Consider the following 17,091-nt stretch of genomic DNA (forward strand, 5'->3'; position numbering starts at 1 on the left):
GTGGTGCTGGAGGGGTAAGCAATAGTATCCATAAAAGCCTGAAGGCTCTATCAATGCTGTTACAAACGACTGCAGAAATGTGCCTGCTGCATACAGTGTTGGAGTAACTGATGACGAGCCTTTTTAATGAGGAGTCTAGTCAGCGAGAGAACACGCTGCATCAGGGTTTAAATATTACATTATGGGTTTTCAGATGGAGGCAGCACGGCTCAGTTCACACATCAGGCAGACGCTTGCTCAGGAGGCACGACACACCTGAAAGAGCACTGCTCCAGCTGCACATCCCACCACGCTCTTGCCTTTGGGATCACAGAATGGTTTGGGTTGGAAGGGACCTCAAAGCCCACCCAATGCCCACCCTGCATTGGGCAGGGACATTTCCCACTGGGTCAGGTTGCTCCAAGCACCATCCAACCTGGTCCTGAACACCTCCAGGGATGGAGCAGCCACAACTACCCTGGGCACCCTTGTGCCAGAGCCTCCCTATCTTCATCGTGAACAATTTCTTCCTAATATCTATACTAAATCTTCCCCCTTCCCATTCAAAGCCGCTCCCCCTCATTCTATCACTCCATGCTCCTCCCCAGCTTCCCTGTAGCCCCTTCAGGTACTGGAAGCTGCTCTAAGGTCTCCCCCGCAGCCTTCTCTTCTTATCCAACCTGGCCTTGAACACCTTCAGGAATGAGGCATCCATGAATTCCCCATCCTCGCACCTCGGCAGCGCTCTGTGCCCTTCAGCTTTCACCAGAATGATCAGTGATTAAGTACACTTGACCTACCACCCCCCTCCCAGCGTGCTTCCTGCACACAAGCTCTCCCTCTCTTAGCTCTTTGCAGAAATGCTACTCTACAGCCCTGTTTCCCTCATCCCTTCTTCCGATGCTCTGCCTGTGCTGTACAGAAGTCCATTAAACAGTGAAGAGCTCAGCAAGACATGCTTGGCCGAGCCCTGGCCTTATGGGGACGCTCTAGTCAGGAGTGGATGCTCAGGAGTTGGGCTATACCTTAACTGGGTTAAGCCAAGCGTACGCCAACCGCACTGCTAAAATATTCATGGGTTTGCACTTACACAAAAAGGATAAGAGACTGCACCAAGTGCCGTCCACGCACTGCATCTGCCCTCTTTCCCTCTCCGTCACCCATATGAGTGACAAGGCACTACAACAGCCTCAGTTCGGAGATGGGAGCACCACCTTTCAGAGGCAGCGTGAAGAACCCGGTCTCGCAGGGCTTTGCCCTTCTGCTTTTCTAGCAGATCCATCAGACAAGAAGCCAACCAGACGTAATGACTGTCCACTGTCTTGACAGTAAAGATTTCACAGCAGTTCAACTGACTCCACGTATCCTAACATACAACAGCTTTCATGCTCACACAATAATTCAGGTTGGAAGGGATCTCAGGAGGTTTCTAGGCCAATATCCTGCTCAAGGCAAGACGAGCTGTGAGAACAGCCTAGGTTGCACAGGAGGAACATCCAGCCAGGGCTTGAAAACCTCCAAGCATGACAACTTCACAGATTCAGAGGGGAGGGGGACCAGGATCAGTCAGGCATCGTAGAATCATTAAGGTTGGAAAAGACCTCTAAGCTCATCAGGTCCAACCACCAACACAACAACACAGTGCCAACTAAACCATGTCCCAAAGCACCACGCCTACATGATTTTCGAACCCCGCCAAGCATGGGGACTCTTAACACTTCCCTAGGCATCCTCTTCCAATGCTTCACCACTCTTTCAGTAAAGACATTTTTCTTAATATTCAATTCAAACCTCCCTGACGCAACCTGAGGCCATTCTCTCTCATCCTATCCCTGGTCACTTGTGAGAAGAGCCCTGCACCCACCTCACCACAATCTCCTTTCAGGAGCTGCAGAGAGCAATGATGTCTCTCCTCAGCCTCCTCTTCTCCAGGCTGTGCAGCCCCAGGTCCCTCAGCCGCTCATAACCCCTGTTCTCCAGCCCCTTCCCCAGCTCCATTCTCCTCCTCTGGACGCGCTCCAGCCCCTCAACGTCCTTCTCGCACGGAGGGGCTCAAAGCTGGACCCAGGATTTGAGCTGCAGCCTCACCAGCGCCGAGTCCAGGCGATGATTCCTTCCCTACCCCTACCAGCCACACCACGGCTGATCCAAGCCAGGATGCTGTTGGCCTTCTTGGCCACCTGGGCCACTGCTGGCAGCAGAACAAGCAGCCGGCAGAACGAGCATCTTCTCCCGCCCTCCGCAAAGCACTGCTGTGATGATGTTCCCAGGAGAAAGAATAGTTGTAAATAATTGAGACTTACACATTCAGACAAGCACTTGCACCGCAGCACCGTGTATTGTTATAGCCTTAAGAGGGTGTATGTTCAATTATTCTTTGGGTTTTTATTCCACAGCAAACTCGGGAGGGATTGCTCCATCATTCAAGAAAACTAATAAGGCTCAAATTATGCTTCAAAGCTTCTTCTCGCCTCTTGATTCACGACTTTGCCTGGAGAAGTCATGAAGTAAATCTGTTCTGCTGCTTCTAGTAACAATCCACTACGTTCGGGCTTTACTTTCGACCACTTCTGAGCTGCTACTTCATGCAAAATAGGGAGCGCTAATCAAGAAGAAACCTGGTTGCAGGGTCAGCCAAGCAAAACAACTCCATAATATCAACAATAGATTCTTATTATTCTCAAACTGACAATAAACTGTGTAAATAAATGATAAATCATTACCATGTGCATCCCCTGCAGCACAATTCTTTTTAATTGTTGTGGATGCTGCGAAATGATACCTAATTATGGTTTAAAACAATGTCATCTATTTAGGATGACGAAAGTAAATCCGACATCTTATGGTTTCTTATTAAAAAGCTTTGTTTTACCTGGCTGGTACTTACAGCAGGCAGGATATAATTAATATCTGGTGCATAATTTGCTGGGTTTAACCCCAAGGAAGGGCGAAGGGTACTCACATCCAACCCTGTTTTGCAGAAGGGTCCAGCAAAGCCCTTCTCTCTGCCTCACGCGTTACCAACCCTCCTCATCACATCGAAACCTCAGTTACGTGTCTCTGTCCACCACCTTTGCTGAGCCAGAACGACTGAAGATGCTGAAGGGAGGAGGCAGAGGAATTAACCCGCTGCTTTGCGGAGAGTAAGAAGCACACCTTGCTTCCTCATTCCATGCTTTTTAATTCCCTTATGGCACCTCAGAGGGTGCAGCAAACAGTTACAGCCACTCTTGCCTTCAGCTCTGCTGCCGTATCGCGTCTCTTTAATTCCCTGTGCACTGGCACAATCCGAGACCTCAAAATGGAAAATAAAACCACTTTGAGGCAGAGCCGATTCCCACGCACACCTGTGAATTTACACAGTCTCCCCTTTAGGAGAAATATCTTTGTTATTGAATTTGCACAGAGCAAAATAACTGAGTCGTTTCTCCTAAAGGAGGAATAGAGCGAAGGGCAACGGGAATCGCATCGCTACAAACCAGCGAGTCATGGGAAGGACCAGTGAAGACTTGCGTGGGCTCTGGCTGGGAAACAGCTGCTTCCGAGAGCCGCGTGTGGCACACACCCTTCACTGCTGCTGTCACCTTCACGAGCGTTCAGATGTGCTTTACGGAGTGAACACACGTGGGTACGCACGAAGAAGCGTGTGCATACAAGATCCATGCGGTATCCAGATCTGTACTTGTCCAGAAGAGCCCATGGAGGTGATCCGAGGGCTGGAGCACCTCCCCTGTGAGCACAGGCTGAGAGAGTTGGGGTTGTTCAACCTGGAGATGAGAAGGCTCCAAGGAGACCTTAGAGCAGCTTCCAGTGCTGAAAGGGGCTCCAGGAAAGCTGGGGAGGGGCTCTGGATCAGGGAGTGCAGGGATAGGACAAAGGGGAATTGTTTTCAGCTGAAAGAAGGGAGATTGAGATGAGATCTTGGGGAGAAATGTTTTGCTGTGAGGGTGGGGAGGCCCTGGCCCAGGTTGCCCAGAGCAGTGGTGGCTGCCCCATCCCTGGAGGGGTTCCAGGCCAGGTTGGATGGGGCTTGGAGCCCCTGATCCAGTGGGAGGTGTCCCTGCCCATGGCAGGAGGTGGGACTGGATGGGCTTTGAGGTCCCTTCCAACCCAACCCATTCCATGATTCTATGATCTCAGACCGTTACACTGTTGGATAAAACTCAAGTAAACTTCATTACTGTCAAAAGAAGGGCACTATATCAAAAATACCAAGCAGAGACACTCATCCATTGCCCTCAATGACCAAGAACCACTACACGCACACTCCAGCCCAGTCCTGTCCCACAGGCACACCAGTAAGTGCTGGCAGATGGTACCCCAGAGAAGATGGGAACTGGAAGAGAGGGTTGTGTTAAGACGCGCTTACAGGAAGGCAGGTTGCCAGTGTAGTAGTTTTACAGCTTCAGTCACAGTAAGGTTTGTTTAATTTACCATTCATGGAGGAGATAACTAGGTGGTACTTCAGTGATGAGTGAGTTTATGAATGAGTTGAGCATGTTAAAGGAATCCTAAAGTACTAAGTCCTAAAGCATATCTAAAATAAGGCTCCTACGGTGGCACGTCCTTCACATCTCTCTCCAAGAAGACAGCCTGTACATCCACACCCCTCCAGCCCGGAGCCTGCAATGACTGCACAGCAAAGGTGACATCAGGTTTAAGGGCATCCAGGCTATCAGCAACCACATGAAAAGAAACGCCAGGCCAGCATGTGCGATCACCGCAGATGGCTGTAATGCACTGCCTGGAAAGGAAGTCAGGCTGAACATGGAATGGAAGCAGGGTTGGGACTGAGCTGTGCCAAAGCATGGACACACACCTGCACAACCCACCAGTGATCCAGGACCGAGAGGGGCAAATTTGCAGGGAGCCCACACACCCCAGGAAGCACGAGTCAGAGCTTACACCGTCCACGTGTCTCCAAGAGCAGAAGACGACCACTTTCCAACAAACCCCCAGTGCAGACGGGAGGCAGGACAGGAGCCAGCGCCCCGGGAAGCTCACCAGGGCAAGAGACGATGCCCCTGGGGCAAGAGACGATCACCCTCGGGGAGGCTCAGCAGTGCAAGAGCCGATGCCCCAGGGGCAGGAGCCAATGCCACCTCGCTGGGGCAAGGGATGATGCCTCCCAGGGGGTTCACTGCCCCTTGGTAGGGGGGTGTCTCGCTGCAGCAAGAGACAATGCCCCGTGGGGCAGGAGCCAGAGCACGAGATGATACCCTGGGGCAGGAGCTGATGCCCCGTTAGGGGGACTGGCTGGGGCAAGAGCCACTGCCCCCCCAGGGTGAGACCTGATGCCGCCAGGGGGGTCATCGGACCAGAAGCTGATGCCCCTGTCGGGGGGGGGGGGGCTCACTGGGGCAAGAGATGGCACCCCTGGGGTGGTCTCCAGGGCAGGAGCTGATGCCTCTGAGGGGATCACTGGGGCAGGACCTGCTGCTCCCCGGGAGAGCTCACTGGGGCAAGAGCTGGTGGTCCTGGGGTGGTCACTGGGGCGGGACCTGATGCTCCTGGGGGGGGGGGAGGTGTTGTCACTGGGGCAGGAGCTGATGCTCCTGGGGGGGTGGGGTGTCACTGGGGCAGGAGTTGATGCTCCTGGGGGTTGGGAGGGGTTAACCGGGGCAGGAGCTGCTGCCCCCAAGGAGGGCTCACTGGGTGAGAGGCTGCTGCCCCGGGGAGATTGGGGGGGGGGGGGGTGGTAGTTAAGGGGGGCAGGAGCTGCTGCCCCTTGGGGCGGGACCTGATGCTCTTGGGGGGTGGGGGGGTGTCACTGGGGCAAGAGCTGCTGCCCCTGGGGGTTGTGGGGGGTTAACGGGGCAGGAGCTGCTGCCCCTTGGGGCGGGACCTGATGCCCTCGGGGGGTGTCTGCGGGGCAGGAGCCGCTGCCCGCCGCGGGTCCCGCCGCCCCCCGCCCGCCCCGCACCTCCTTCCTGCGGCTGGGCGCGCCGGGCCGGGTGAGCAGCGCCGTCTCCTCGCAGACCACCGCCGCGTCCTCGACGAAGGCGCAGTCCGGGAGGCTCTCGTCGGCCGGCAGCTCCAGCACCTGCAGCCCCAGCTTGCCCCGCAGGACGCCCACGTAGAGCTGGTGCTCGCGCTCGGCCCGGGCCAGCTCCACCTCGGCGCCCGCGGAGCTGCGCAGCGCCTGCCGGCACAGCGACTCGGGCAGCGCCCGCACCACCGCGTGCGTGCAGCGCCCGAACGAGCCGGGGCCGCCGCCCACACCGGCCATCGGGGAGCCCGGGGGCGAGGGGAGCGCGGGGAGCGGGAGGGGAGCGCGGAGGGAGAGGGAGGGATGCGCGGGGAGCGGGAGGGATAAGCGGGCACGGAGGGACGCGCGGGGGGGAGGGAGCGACGGATAGGTGGGTCCGGAGGGATGCGCGGTGGGCAGAGGGAGGGCGGGAGAGAGAGAGAGGGATGCGCGGAGGGAGGGAGGGATGCGCGGGCACGGAGGGATGCGCGGAGGGCAGAGAGAGGGAGGGATGCGCGGGCACGGAGGGATGCGCGGAGGGCAGAGAGAGGGAAGGGTGCGCGGAGGGGTGGGAGCGAGGGATAAGCGAGTACGGAGGGAGGCGCGAAGGACGCGGAGGGAAGGATAGGCAGGCACGGAGGGATGCGCGGGGAGCTGAGAGGGAGGGAGAGATGCGCGAGGGACGCGGAGGGAACGATAGGTGGGCACGGAGAGATGCGCGGCGGGCGGGCGGGCTCGGCTGCCGGCGGGCAGGAGCCGGTAGCGGCAGGCAGGCAGGGATGCGGGCAGCAGGGAGGGATGCTGGCCGCGGGGAAGCGCCGCCCGCCGCGGCCGCGCCCATTGGCTGCCCGGGGGCTCCCGGCGCGGGGCCGCCGCAGGGCGCGCTCCCATTGGTCGCCGCGCGCCATTGGCTGCGGGAGGAGCGCGTACCTGTGCGGGGGGACCCCGGGCCGGGGGGCGCCCTGCGGCTGCGGGGGGTCGTGGGGTGGGGTGGGCTGGAAGGGACCTCAAAGCCCATCCACCCCGTGCCACGGGCAGGGACACCTCCCACTGGCTCAGGGGCTCCAAGCCCCATCCAACCTGGCCTGGAACCCCTCCAGGGATGGGGCAGCCACCACTGCTCTGGGCACCCTGGGCCAGGGCCTCCCCACCCTCACACGTCTTCGTAAGATCTCATCTCCATCTCTCTTCTTTCAGCTGAAAGCCGTTCCCACTCATCCCATCACTCCAGGCCCGTGTAAAACGCCCCTCCCCAGCTTTCCTGGAGCCCCTTTCAGTGCTGGAAGCTGCTCTAAGGTCCCCCGCAGCCTTCACCCCAACTCTCAGCAGAGCTGCTCCAGCCCTCGGACCACCGCCGTGGCCTCCTCTGCCCTCGCTCCAACAGGTCCACGTCCCCCCTGTGCTGAAGGCTCCACGACTGGACACAGGGCTCCCGGTGGGGTCTCCCCGAGCAGAGGGGCAGAATCCCCTCCTCCCGGCTGCTCCCACTGCTCTGGATGCAGCTCAGGACACGGTTGGTTTCAGGGCTGTGAGCACCCATTGACCGCTCCTGTGGAGCTTTTTATCCATCAACACCTCAAGCCCTTCTCCTCAGGGCTGCTCTCAACCCATCCTCCACCCAGCCTGTGTTTGTGCTTGGGATTGCCCCCACCCAGCTGTAGGACCTTTGCCTTGTTGAACTTAATGGATTTTGCTTCCTCATGGAGTTTCCTTCCAGCTCTTCCTTTGCTGACCAGGCTCTTCCCAGTGCCCCTCTGGTCACGGAGGGGACTCCACCAGCACAGAGCTCCACATTCCCGCTTCGGCGCTTGGACAAAACCCAAGCAGCTGCCTTGGCAGTACTGGCAGTGGCGCACGTTCTGTGTGTGAGAATATCATTATTGAGTAGCACAAAGGAAATATCAAAGCGTGTTTCCAACAGGGTCGCTGACTAGGTTTTCACCTCCATTTTCCATGCGTTCTCCCAATATCCAGTAAAGGCTGCCTTTACTTCACGTGCACAGGCGGAGTTATTTGAATACCTGTCATTCACTGAAGAATGTGCAAATATCATTCTCCTTAAGACAAATGGACAGGTAACTGAGTTACTAACACACAGGACACATTGAGTTCTTGGGAGACCACTAGAAATGGTATTGTACTGTCTCTTGTACAGTGTATAATGCTCCCACCGTTATTAAAGCCTGGTTTTCCTTATTACAGATTTGGGATATGCGCATTGGCGTGCTTTGGTTTGCTTTTTGTTGGCGTGACTTTAAGCCAGAAGAAAAAGCGCTGGTGTCCTTCTGTAAATCCAAAAATTGCCAGGATCCCTACCTGAGAAGGTCTTGAAAATAGCTACTCTTGCAGCCAATGGACTGCAAAGTTCGAGACAATATGGGGTTTTTTTTTTGTCATCCCTAGATAACTTCTGAATTTATAAGTGATGACGGTTTTTAGGTCTCACTGAGGTTAATATGAGGTGATGCCACGGAATCATCGTGTACGCACGTGCTGAGCTAAGAGAGTGAGGTTTGGGCTGGAGGCATTGTCCCTGACCCAGGTTGACCTCAGGTGGCCACAGCTGCTCCTGGAGGATGGCCAGGTATCACTTCTAGCTTCTCAATACCGTTCCGCATGATGGGAGACAAGACTGGAGGAAGGAAGACCTCTTTATGAGATGCAGTGCTCTGAGATAGTGGTATGCTATGAATACTGTGTGTTTGGGAAGTAGAAAACATCAGCTGTTTAAATAAAGTTGCGAAAGTAATGACTAAAGTAAAAAAAAAAACCAAAACCTCTATTTCCATAAATGTAAAACAGTGCAGTTTAAATACAAATGAAACTCTGTTTGCTGATTGTGATTGTTCTATTATTTATATTGAACAGAAAGGCATCATTAGCAGTCTCGGAGCAGAGATGCATCCAGAGCAAAATTGTGCATGTTTGTAATAAGATTAACAAAATATCAGTTTACTCACAAATTAACATTACATAATAGAGTGTGCTTACAGAGTCTTGTAGGAGTGATATTAAAATTCATCAGAGGCAGTAATACAAAATGGGTCAGTTACAGTCCTTGGTGTAGTATTTATTGTCTAACTTGCTCTATATCCAGTATTTTCCTCTGGAGCAAATAGAGTGAAAGGGCAAAGCTGTCCCCCAGCAATGAAAAAAGCTCTGTCACATGACAAAACTCATAGCATCATAGAATAGTTTGGGTTGGAAGGGACCTCAAAGCCCACCCAGTCCCACCCCCTGCCATGGGCAGGGACACCTCCCACTGGCTCAGGGGCTCCAAGCCCCATCCAACCTGGCCTGGAACCCCTCCAGGGATGGGGCAGCCACCACTGCTCTGGGCACCCTGGGCCAGGGCCTCCCCACCCTCACAGCAAAACATTTCTCCCTAAGATCTCATCTCAGTCTCCCCTCTTTCAGCTGAAAACCATTCTCCCTCACCCTCTCCCTGCACTCCCTGATCCAGAGCCCCTCCCCAGCTTTCCTGGAGCCCCTTTCAGCACTGGAAGCTGCTCTAATGTCTCCCCACTGCCTTCTCTTCTCCAGGCTGAGGAACCCCAACTCTCTCAGCCTGTCCTCATATGAGAGGTTCTCCAACCAGGTTGCTCTGTTCATGCAGAACAATGAAAACCGTCCTTGCAACAGAGAATGGACTGCAGACCACTTAATGCTTCATCCAGAAAATACAGAAAAGGATGCAAACCCAGGTGTTTTGTGACTGACACTACAAAGAGTCGTCTGCTGGCAGTGATAGCGAGAAGCAAATTGCTTTGCAAAACGTACTTGAGGAAGCACATACGAACTGTGCATTAGCTATGAGGCGAATGGAATAGATATTGAAATAGGAGATACGGTTTAAAAGTTATGACAGAAAAGTCATCCGTACACGGAGTGAAATTTCCTCCATTTGACAAAATCACCAGCGGCTTATTGATAAGATTTCTTTTTTTTCTTTACAGCCGTGACTTGATCCCAGTCTGCAGCAGTGTAAAAAGCTGCTGCAACAATGAAGGGAATAATTTCTACAAGGTGGAAGGCAACCAACAGTTTCCATATTTTCCAAAATATGGAAAACTTCTAACAAGAAGGGTGGATGGGAAGAGGTCCCTTCCAGTCCTATGATGCCATTATCATTTTTACCCTGAAAAGGACTGATGATTTTAGTGAAAACAGCTGCGTAATGATGAGTCTGATGTCCCCGATGACAAATGTACAACCTTTACATGCACCGCTGAAGGTCACGGCTGCTCTTGAACCATGTGTGACCACGACAAAGGAGAATTTGGATCCCCTCCGGATACAAACGCATACCTCGCGGGCTGGTTGCTTGGCCATGGTAGAACACTACAAAGTCTGAACACACTTCCCATCGCTTGCAGATGCTGAAACGAAACCGATGGCTCTAAAGCTTTAAAGGACATCTCTCACACCATCAAGGAAATAGGTGAAACTCAAGATAGTGAAAAGCCAGGGCAAACCAGCAACTGAGCACCAGCACAACCCGCTGTGGCTGTGGGAACCTGCACCAGAAAGGTGAAGCACCGTGTCACTTTTTAATAGGAACACAAATGTTAATGATTTCTTCACATCAATAGAAAAACACGCAACTCCTGCACAACCAAATACCATTAATAATAGAAGCAAACACTGCACTGCAGAAAAAGCTCCTTTTGCAACCAATGGGTCATTCACTTCATAAAGGTATAGGATCAGGTCTTACTCGTGGCCATAGAAGAGAAAAACGTTACTTTAATCATGCTTTAGACAGACAAAAAGTGACTCAAAGGGGTTTTCATCCAGATAGTTGACAGAAGTTTTCCATTTCTGCTCCGGTACTGTAATATAAAAACTCACGGTAACTCAGTGAAGCAGTATTTTTACTAAATAATTAAACGTTTGGGCTCCTCATTTACAGGAGCTAAAGACATTAGGCAACAAGTCACTTCACCCCAGTGCATGGATAAGCTCCCGAGTGTTTTTGCCTTTTCCAAATGCTGAATGCTCGCCATCTATTCTTTATGTAACAGATCACTCCTGGAAGAGGAGGCCAACCGCTTCTGGATGGCATCAATCAGCAGCGCATCTGCCAGCCTGTAGAGAAACGCTTTTGGGGAGCAGCATTGCCTGAGCTGAACCTGAGCTGTCTCACAGAGTCTTAACCAGGGTCAGATTAATTCTATCTATAGCTGTTTCAGGGGAAACACAATATTTGTTTTGTCTGCTACGGGATAGCGAACAGGGCATTTTCTCAGCTGGCATTTTGCATCCTCTGAAGAAGGAGGAATTCCCCTGAACTGACAGCTATGCAGTTGTTGGGAGGCGAAGCTGTCAAAGGGTGATTCTTTAAAAGTCGGCTTTGGCAGCATTGTTGCCAGGACAGACGGCACCAAGGAGCCCGGACAACAGTGCAGGGCATTCCTCGCATTTGTAGTCTTCCCACATGTTTTGTTACAATAAGTTGCAGCGATGCAACCAGAACCAACTGTTGGATTCATGTGGCTGAGCAACCAGACCATTGGGGAGAGAGCTACCAAACACTGACTGTGGATGAGAAACATAGAATAGTTTGGGTTGGAAGGGACCTTAAAGATCATGTAATTCCAACCCCTCTGCCATGGGCAGGGACACCTCCCACTGGATCAGGCTGCCCAAGGCCCATCCAACCTGGCCTGGAACCCCTCCAGGGATGGGGCAGCCACCACTGCTCTGGGCAACCTGGGCCAGGGCCTCCCCACTTTCATGGTGAAGAAAGTCTTCCTTATATCAAGCCTAAATCTGCCCCTCTCCAGTTTATACCTGTTTGCCTCGTCCCATCACCACAAGCCTTTATGAATAGTACCTCTCCAGCTTTCTTGTAGGCCCCTTTCAGGTACTGGAAGGTCGCTACTAAGGAGGTGTTCAAGGCCAGGTTGGATGGGGCTTTGAGCAACCCGATCCAGCGGGAGGTGTCCCTGCCCATGGCAGGGGGATTGGAATTGGGTGAGCTTTAAGTTCCCTTCCAACCTAAACCATTCCATGACTCTACCTCCCTATCTCACCTTCACCATGCCTTATGTCCACATCTACCTCTGTTCTCTGCAGGGGGAAAGCCTCCTGTTGGATTTTAGGCATGGGTGAGGTACCACAGGTTCAGATGACCAGGGCTGAAATGTGAGATAAGTTCTCGGGGGGAATTTATGCTGAATTACAATGGTGGCCATCTCTCTTACGGAAAAGAATAGAAAGACACCATTTGTTTCCCTGATGGATATACTTCCCAGAATACAATGGAGCCTAGAGAGAAAGAGGGGACAGGAGACAGGGCTAGCATAAGTGCTTTGCAGGTTGTTGTTGTGGCTCCTTTGGGAAAATCAGACAATCAGACTTTTTCCTGCTATCAGACAGCGTTTTTGATAAACCATGCTGTGTTATCAGCCTGGTAGGAAAGCATCAACTCCAGCAGAAGTGGAGCTGGCGCTCAGGCCATTTGCACTTACGCAGCTCTTGCTCAGTGGGTCTCAGGAGTCCAAAAGCAGCTGCAGGTGCCCCCATAGAAACACGGAAAGTGTAGGCTAAAGTGGCTGGTTGGTAAGTCAGGGCTGCCTTGATACAACAGGAATGATGAACATGCTGGTTTTTTAATTCCATTCAAGACTTTCACCAAACTTATACACCAAAAGAAAAGCAAAAAGCTTCAGAACACTGATTGGTGCCGATTAATATTTTCTAAAGGACCCAAGCCCTTTGCAATGTAACTTGAGCTGCTTTAACCCAATGATTATCCCAAGTTATCCCAAGTCTCCGTTTCCCTTTTTTTTCTGGAGCCGGCTGACCAGTTGGCAGCACCCCGCAGGGGTGGCAGGCTGTCCTTCCCTCTTGTAGCCTGAAAAGCCCTCGCAAGCTCAGCGGGAAGAAGCAACGACATTTGGCTGGAGCATTTCTTGCTTTTCTTAGTTTGCATTCCCCGTTCCTTCCAGAAACCAGCTGCCTGAGGATGAATTCCCAGCCTTTCTTATCACTTAACCATCTTTTGCCTTGATTTGTACACGCTCGGTGTTGACTTGGTCAACAAACTTGCAAATGCAACTATGAAACCGTACATTTACATAAAACTTGTACAAGTGGAATTAGCCTTTGTATCCACAAGAAAGAGAATATGGAGAGAGGGAGCTAAGGCACACATCTGCGTTCATCTTGTATGCACACGAATCGACAGCTTTGTGGTTTCCCTGCAAAGGGGGAAGCAGCTCTTTTCCCAGTTTCCTTGGCACCAAGATTAGTGCTAGAGACAAACAGACAGATTCGTACATCACCAATCAAGCTAAGAAAGTGAAAGCTCTCCAATAAGCTTCTTTTTACTGAGTTTATTAATATGCTCTCCTAAGTGTCAGAGTGAAGAAGCTATAAAACATTAAAAGATACACAGATTAGCTCCAGTATTAATGTATCGAGGCTGGTAGCAATAATTCTGGCTGCGATTCGTCACAGAACGGACATGAAATGATCTTTTCCTCTTCAAAGGGAAATGTTCGATAGCTGTTTGCCCCTCCACAGGGAAACAACGTGCAGATGCTTCCATGGGAATCAGGGAGTACAACGGGAATGATAGTGGTTGGAAGGCTTGAGAAGGCAGTGAGTGATTAGTGTGTTCCATTTGAACTCGTGCTGATCGTTACCACTTAGCAAAGAGGTTTGTGGATGCCTCTAACTCACCAGCTGAAAAAGAATGCAGAAATGAAGGAGTTAAGGTGCAGTTCAGAACGGGGCAGAACTCCTACTCCACACAATTTGCCTGAGAAGTAGGGCAAAAGCACCCAAGAGTGCCCAACGGGGTCTGGGGGCAGCACAGAGGGCACCGCCTTTAGCAGATAAACCAGCAGGAGATGAGGCATCCTTGATACCACCAAACATTTGATTCTGAGGGAATATCAAGCTGAAGCATCTGCAGGACTTCAAAGTCTGTTTTCTGAATGTCAATAGGAAGGTCAGAGCCTGTCTCTGTGCATTCGGTGTTAGGTTCATGTACCCTTGCAGTGCAAAACTTGTCTTAACGTCCAATTGGGATCTTGCAAGGCACATCTTCTGCATGATTTACCCTTTGCATCTATTCAGAAAAATTTTATGGATCAAGGAATGTTTTGGGTCAGAAGGGACCTTAAAGCCCATCCAGTTCCACCCCCTGCCATGGGCAGGGACACCTCCCACTGGACCAGGTTGCTCCAAGCCCCATCCAACCTGGCCTGGAACCCCTCCAGGAATGGAGACTCTACCACTTCCCTGGGCAGCCTGTTCCAATGTTTGACCACTATTTGGGTAAAGAAATTTTTCCTAGTATCCAATCTGAACCTGTTGTCTTGAAACTGATGGTTACAACTCTTTTTATTCCCCAGATCTGGGGGCCTTGTGATGAATTGTAGATCACTGTTTGCTACACGCTGCAGATGCTCTGCACTGATGCTCACGCTTACTGTCTAACCTGTTGGTGTTTCGAAATCTCTGTCCTTCTGCACTTGATAGCAACTTCATATTGTATGGAAATCCAGTTGTAGGTAGACGTACAAACATTGCTAACTGGAAAGGAATGACTGTTGTCTTAATAAACTGCTAGAAGTCAGTTCACACAGTCAACACGTTTGCTGATAGCTTTGCTGACCACGTACATCCAGTTCTGTTTGAAATGTGGTTGTGAAATCAAGTGAAGAGGATCAGTGATGCTTTTCACCATAGAACTGCAAAGGCAAAATCGACACTGAAAGCAGATCACTCTCATTGATTTCTCTGAAAGCAGTGACAGCAAAGTATATTTCTTGCATTTTGGCAGTTCTACTCCTTACTGCTATAAATACATCCAGAACAGTGCCTCAAAATGCTCATATTCTATTCCATTTGGGATGAGGGAAGAAATACCATATGGTGATGAGCACAGTAAGTGGGGAGGGAAGAAATTTTATTGTGCATCTAGATAAGAATAATTATTTAGTGATTAGGGTCATAGTTCTGCTGGTAGGTAGATAGAGCTAAAGTGTAATTATCTGCTCACTTTAACAGATGTGTTAATGGCCAAAATGGAACGATAGCCTCATTTATTCCTTTCAGTTACAACTAATTTAAAACAACTTTTTTTTCTTTTTTAATAGCAGAGGGAAAAGCATTTATTTAGTTATTTTTTACAAGAGAGAGATGTGATTTTGATGATAAATACTGCTTTCAGGCGGTTCTGCTTATGGATGCTCTTCTCTCAAGACTTTAAAGTCTATGGCTTGGGGAAACACCTCAGAAGAAGCAACTTCTGATGCATCCTAAGTAGGGCACACCACACCATGAGTCATTTCTCAACATCTCTCCAGAAATAGTGAAGACAACAAAGCAGTGTCACATGGGAAGTATTTTGTTACGAAGAGTAGAACTGCTTTGTGTATAAAATGAGACTATACTCCAACACTGGATAACAAAGGGATGTATCAATAACTGTTGTATTTTCACAGCTGCCTGAGGTACCAGATGACTTCTGCTGCGTATATTGTCATCTCCTGATTAGAAAGGGAGATAGATATACGCATAACAGTAACGCGGCAGTGACATCATGATTTAAAAATACCCTAATAGCACAAGATGGAATTTGAGATCTCACCAACCAACTGAAAATACATCATTTTCCTTTTTTAAATTTGGCAAGTATGAGCCAAAACTTGCCTTTTTTTATCTCTGCTCTCTTGTCCGCATATAAGGTTCGCTTTCCACTACCGGCTGTTTCAAAGGGAGTAGTTATTAGAGTCAACGGGAAATAAATCACTGTTTCCAAGAAGACCTGTTTGAATTTGGAATTTTTTTTCCCTACTGCTTCAAGTTAAATCTTTCATAAACAATAACAAAAAAAACAATCAAGATATGGTGAGTCAACGATTGCAATCATAGAATGGTTTGGGTTGGAAGGGACCTTAAAGCCCACCCGGTTCCAGCTCCATGCCATGGGCAGGGACACCTCCTACTGGATCAGGGGGATCTCAAAGCCCCATCCAACCTGGCTGGAACCCCTCCAGGGATGGGGCAGCCACCCCTGCTCTGGGCACCCTGGGCCAGGGCCTCCCCACCCTCACAGCAAAACATTTCTTCCTAAGATCTCATTTCAATCTCCCCTCTTCCAGCTCCAAACCATTCCCCCTCATCCTGTCCCTGTGCTCCCTGATCCAGAGCCCCTCCCCAGCTTTCCTGGAGCCCCTTTCAGTCCTGGAAGTACATATTAATCAGTGTTAGACATTTCTTTCCTGGTAAGTCATAAAAAACCCACTTTTAAAATCTAAAACTCATTATACAATATTACTTTTAGACAATTACTTTTCCAACATCACTCAAGTACTGCTTTCATTTTACTCTATAGCCATCACTTTGCTTTACCACACTTAATATCTTAGTATCTGGAGGCAGATTCCACCCCATCGCTACTGGCGGCGCAGTCATTCCGGTACACTCCAGATCAAAACACAAGCAAAAGGAAAACCAGGCCTGTGTGCAGGTTTTCTTCTATCAATTTGGTGTATAAATAATTCTGTTAGAATTGGGTACATCAACAATATTTTCTGTTGACCGTGATTACTTTTAGTGTATAGTGTCCAATGCTCCTGGAGCACTTCATGATGGCATTTCCTACATGAATAAGTTGAATCTGCTGAATATTATCTTTCAACTAATTATCCACTCCTCAACAGAAGGGGACTCATTATTCTAACCTTTATTCCTTAATTTCAGAAAGCCATACACAGACGTCTACCCCACACCGGTACCGATCTCCTTTACGTACTCAACATTAGATTGATTGGCTGGATAACAATCCCTTTGTGCCTAATGATGCTATTTGCATATTGTAAATTGCAGGAAGTCTGGTTTTTATAGCCAAAATACCACTGAATTTCTTTTTTCTAATTAAATTGCTGCACTTTGTGCCTGCGTATGAGGTTTCTCCTTGTGTCCCTGTTTCAGGATCATGACCTGCACCAGCTACGTGCCCCCGGAGCAACAAAATTGTCAATGACGGGACAAAAAATTTGGCATTTAGCCCATGAAATTTGGAAGCCGGCCCCGAAAGAGACCACGTTGACTGTGAACATCTGTGTCTTCAAAGTGAAATGCAAAATCCACTTCTTTGATCTCGTCCCCTGCTCAGTAACACC

The 17,091-nt window shown here is 50.4% G+C and overlaps 1 protein-coding gene across 1 annotated transcript in view; it reads right to left on the bottom strand.

Moving 5' to 3' along the window:
• DDAH1 (dimethylarginine dimethylaminohydrolase 1) overlaps nucleotides 1-6,293 on the bottom strand; it is a 62,078-nt gene extending 55,785 nt beyond the window's left edge. The window contains exon 1 of the mRNA XM_054072450.1: nucleotides 5,903-6,293. Coding sequence (XP_053928425.1) covers nucleotides 5,903-6,208 — 306 coding nt within the window. The 5' untranslated portion in view covers nucleotides 6,209-6,293. The remainder of the gene's footprint in view (nucleotides 1-5,902) is intronic.
• Nucleotides 6,294-17,091: the final 10,798 nt, after the last annotated feature.

The sequence above is a fragment of the Cuculus canorus genome, chromosome 8 (assembly GCF_017976375.1).
Source record: "Cuculus canorus isolate bCucCan1 chromosome 8, bCucCan1.pri, whole genome shotgun sequence".
Lineage (NCBI taxonomy): Eukaryota > Metazoa > Chordata > Aves > Cuculiformes > Cuculidae > Cuculus > Cuculus canorus.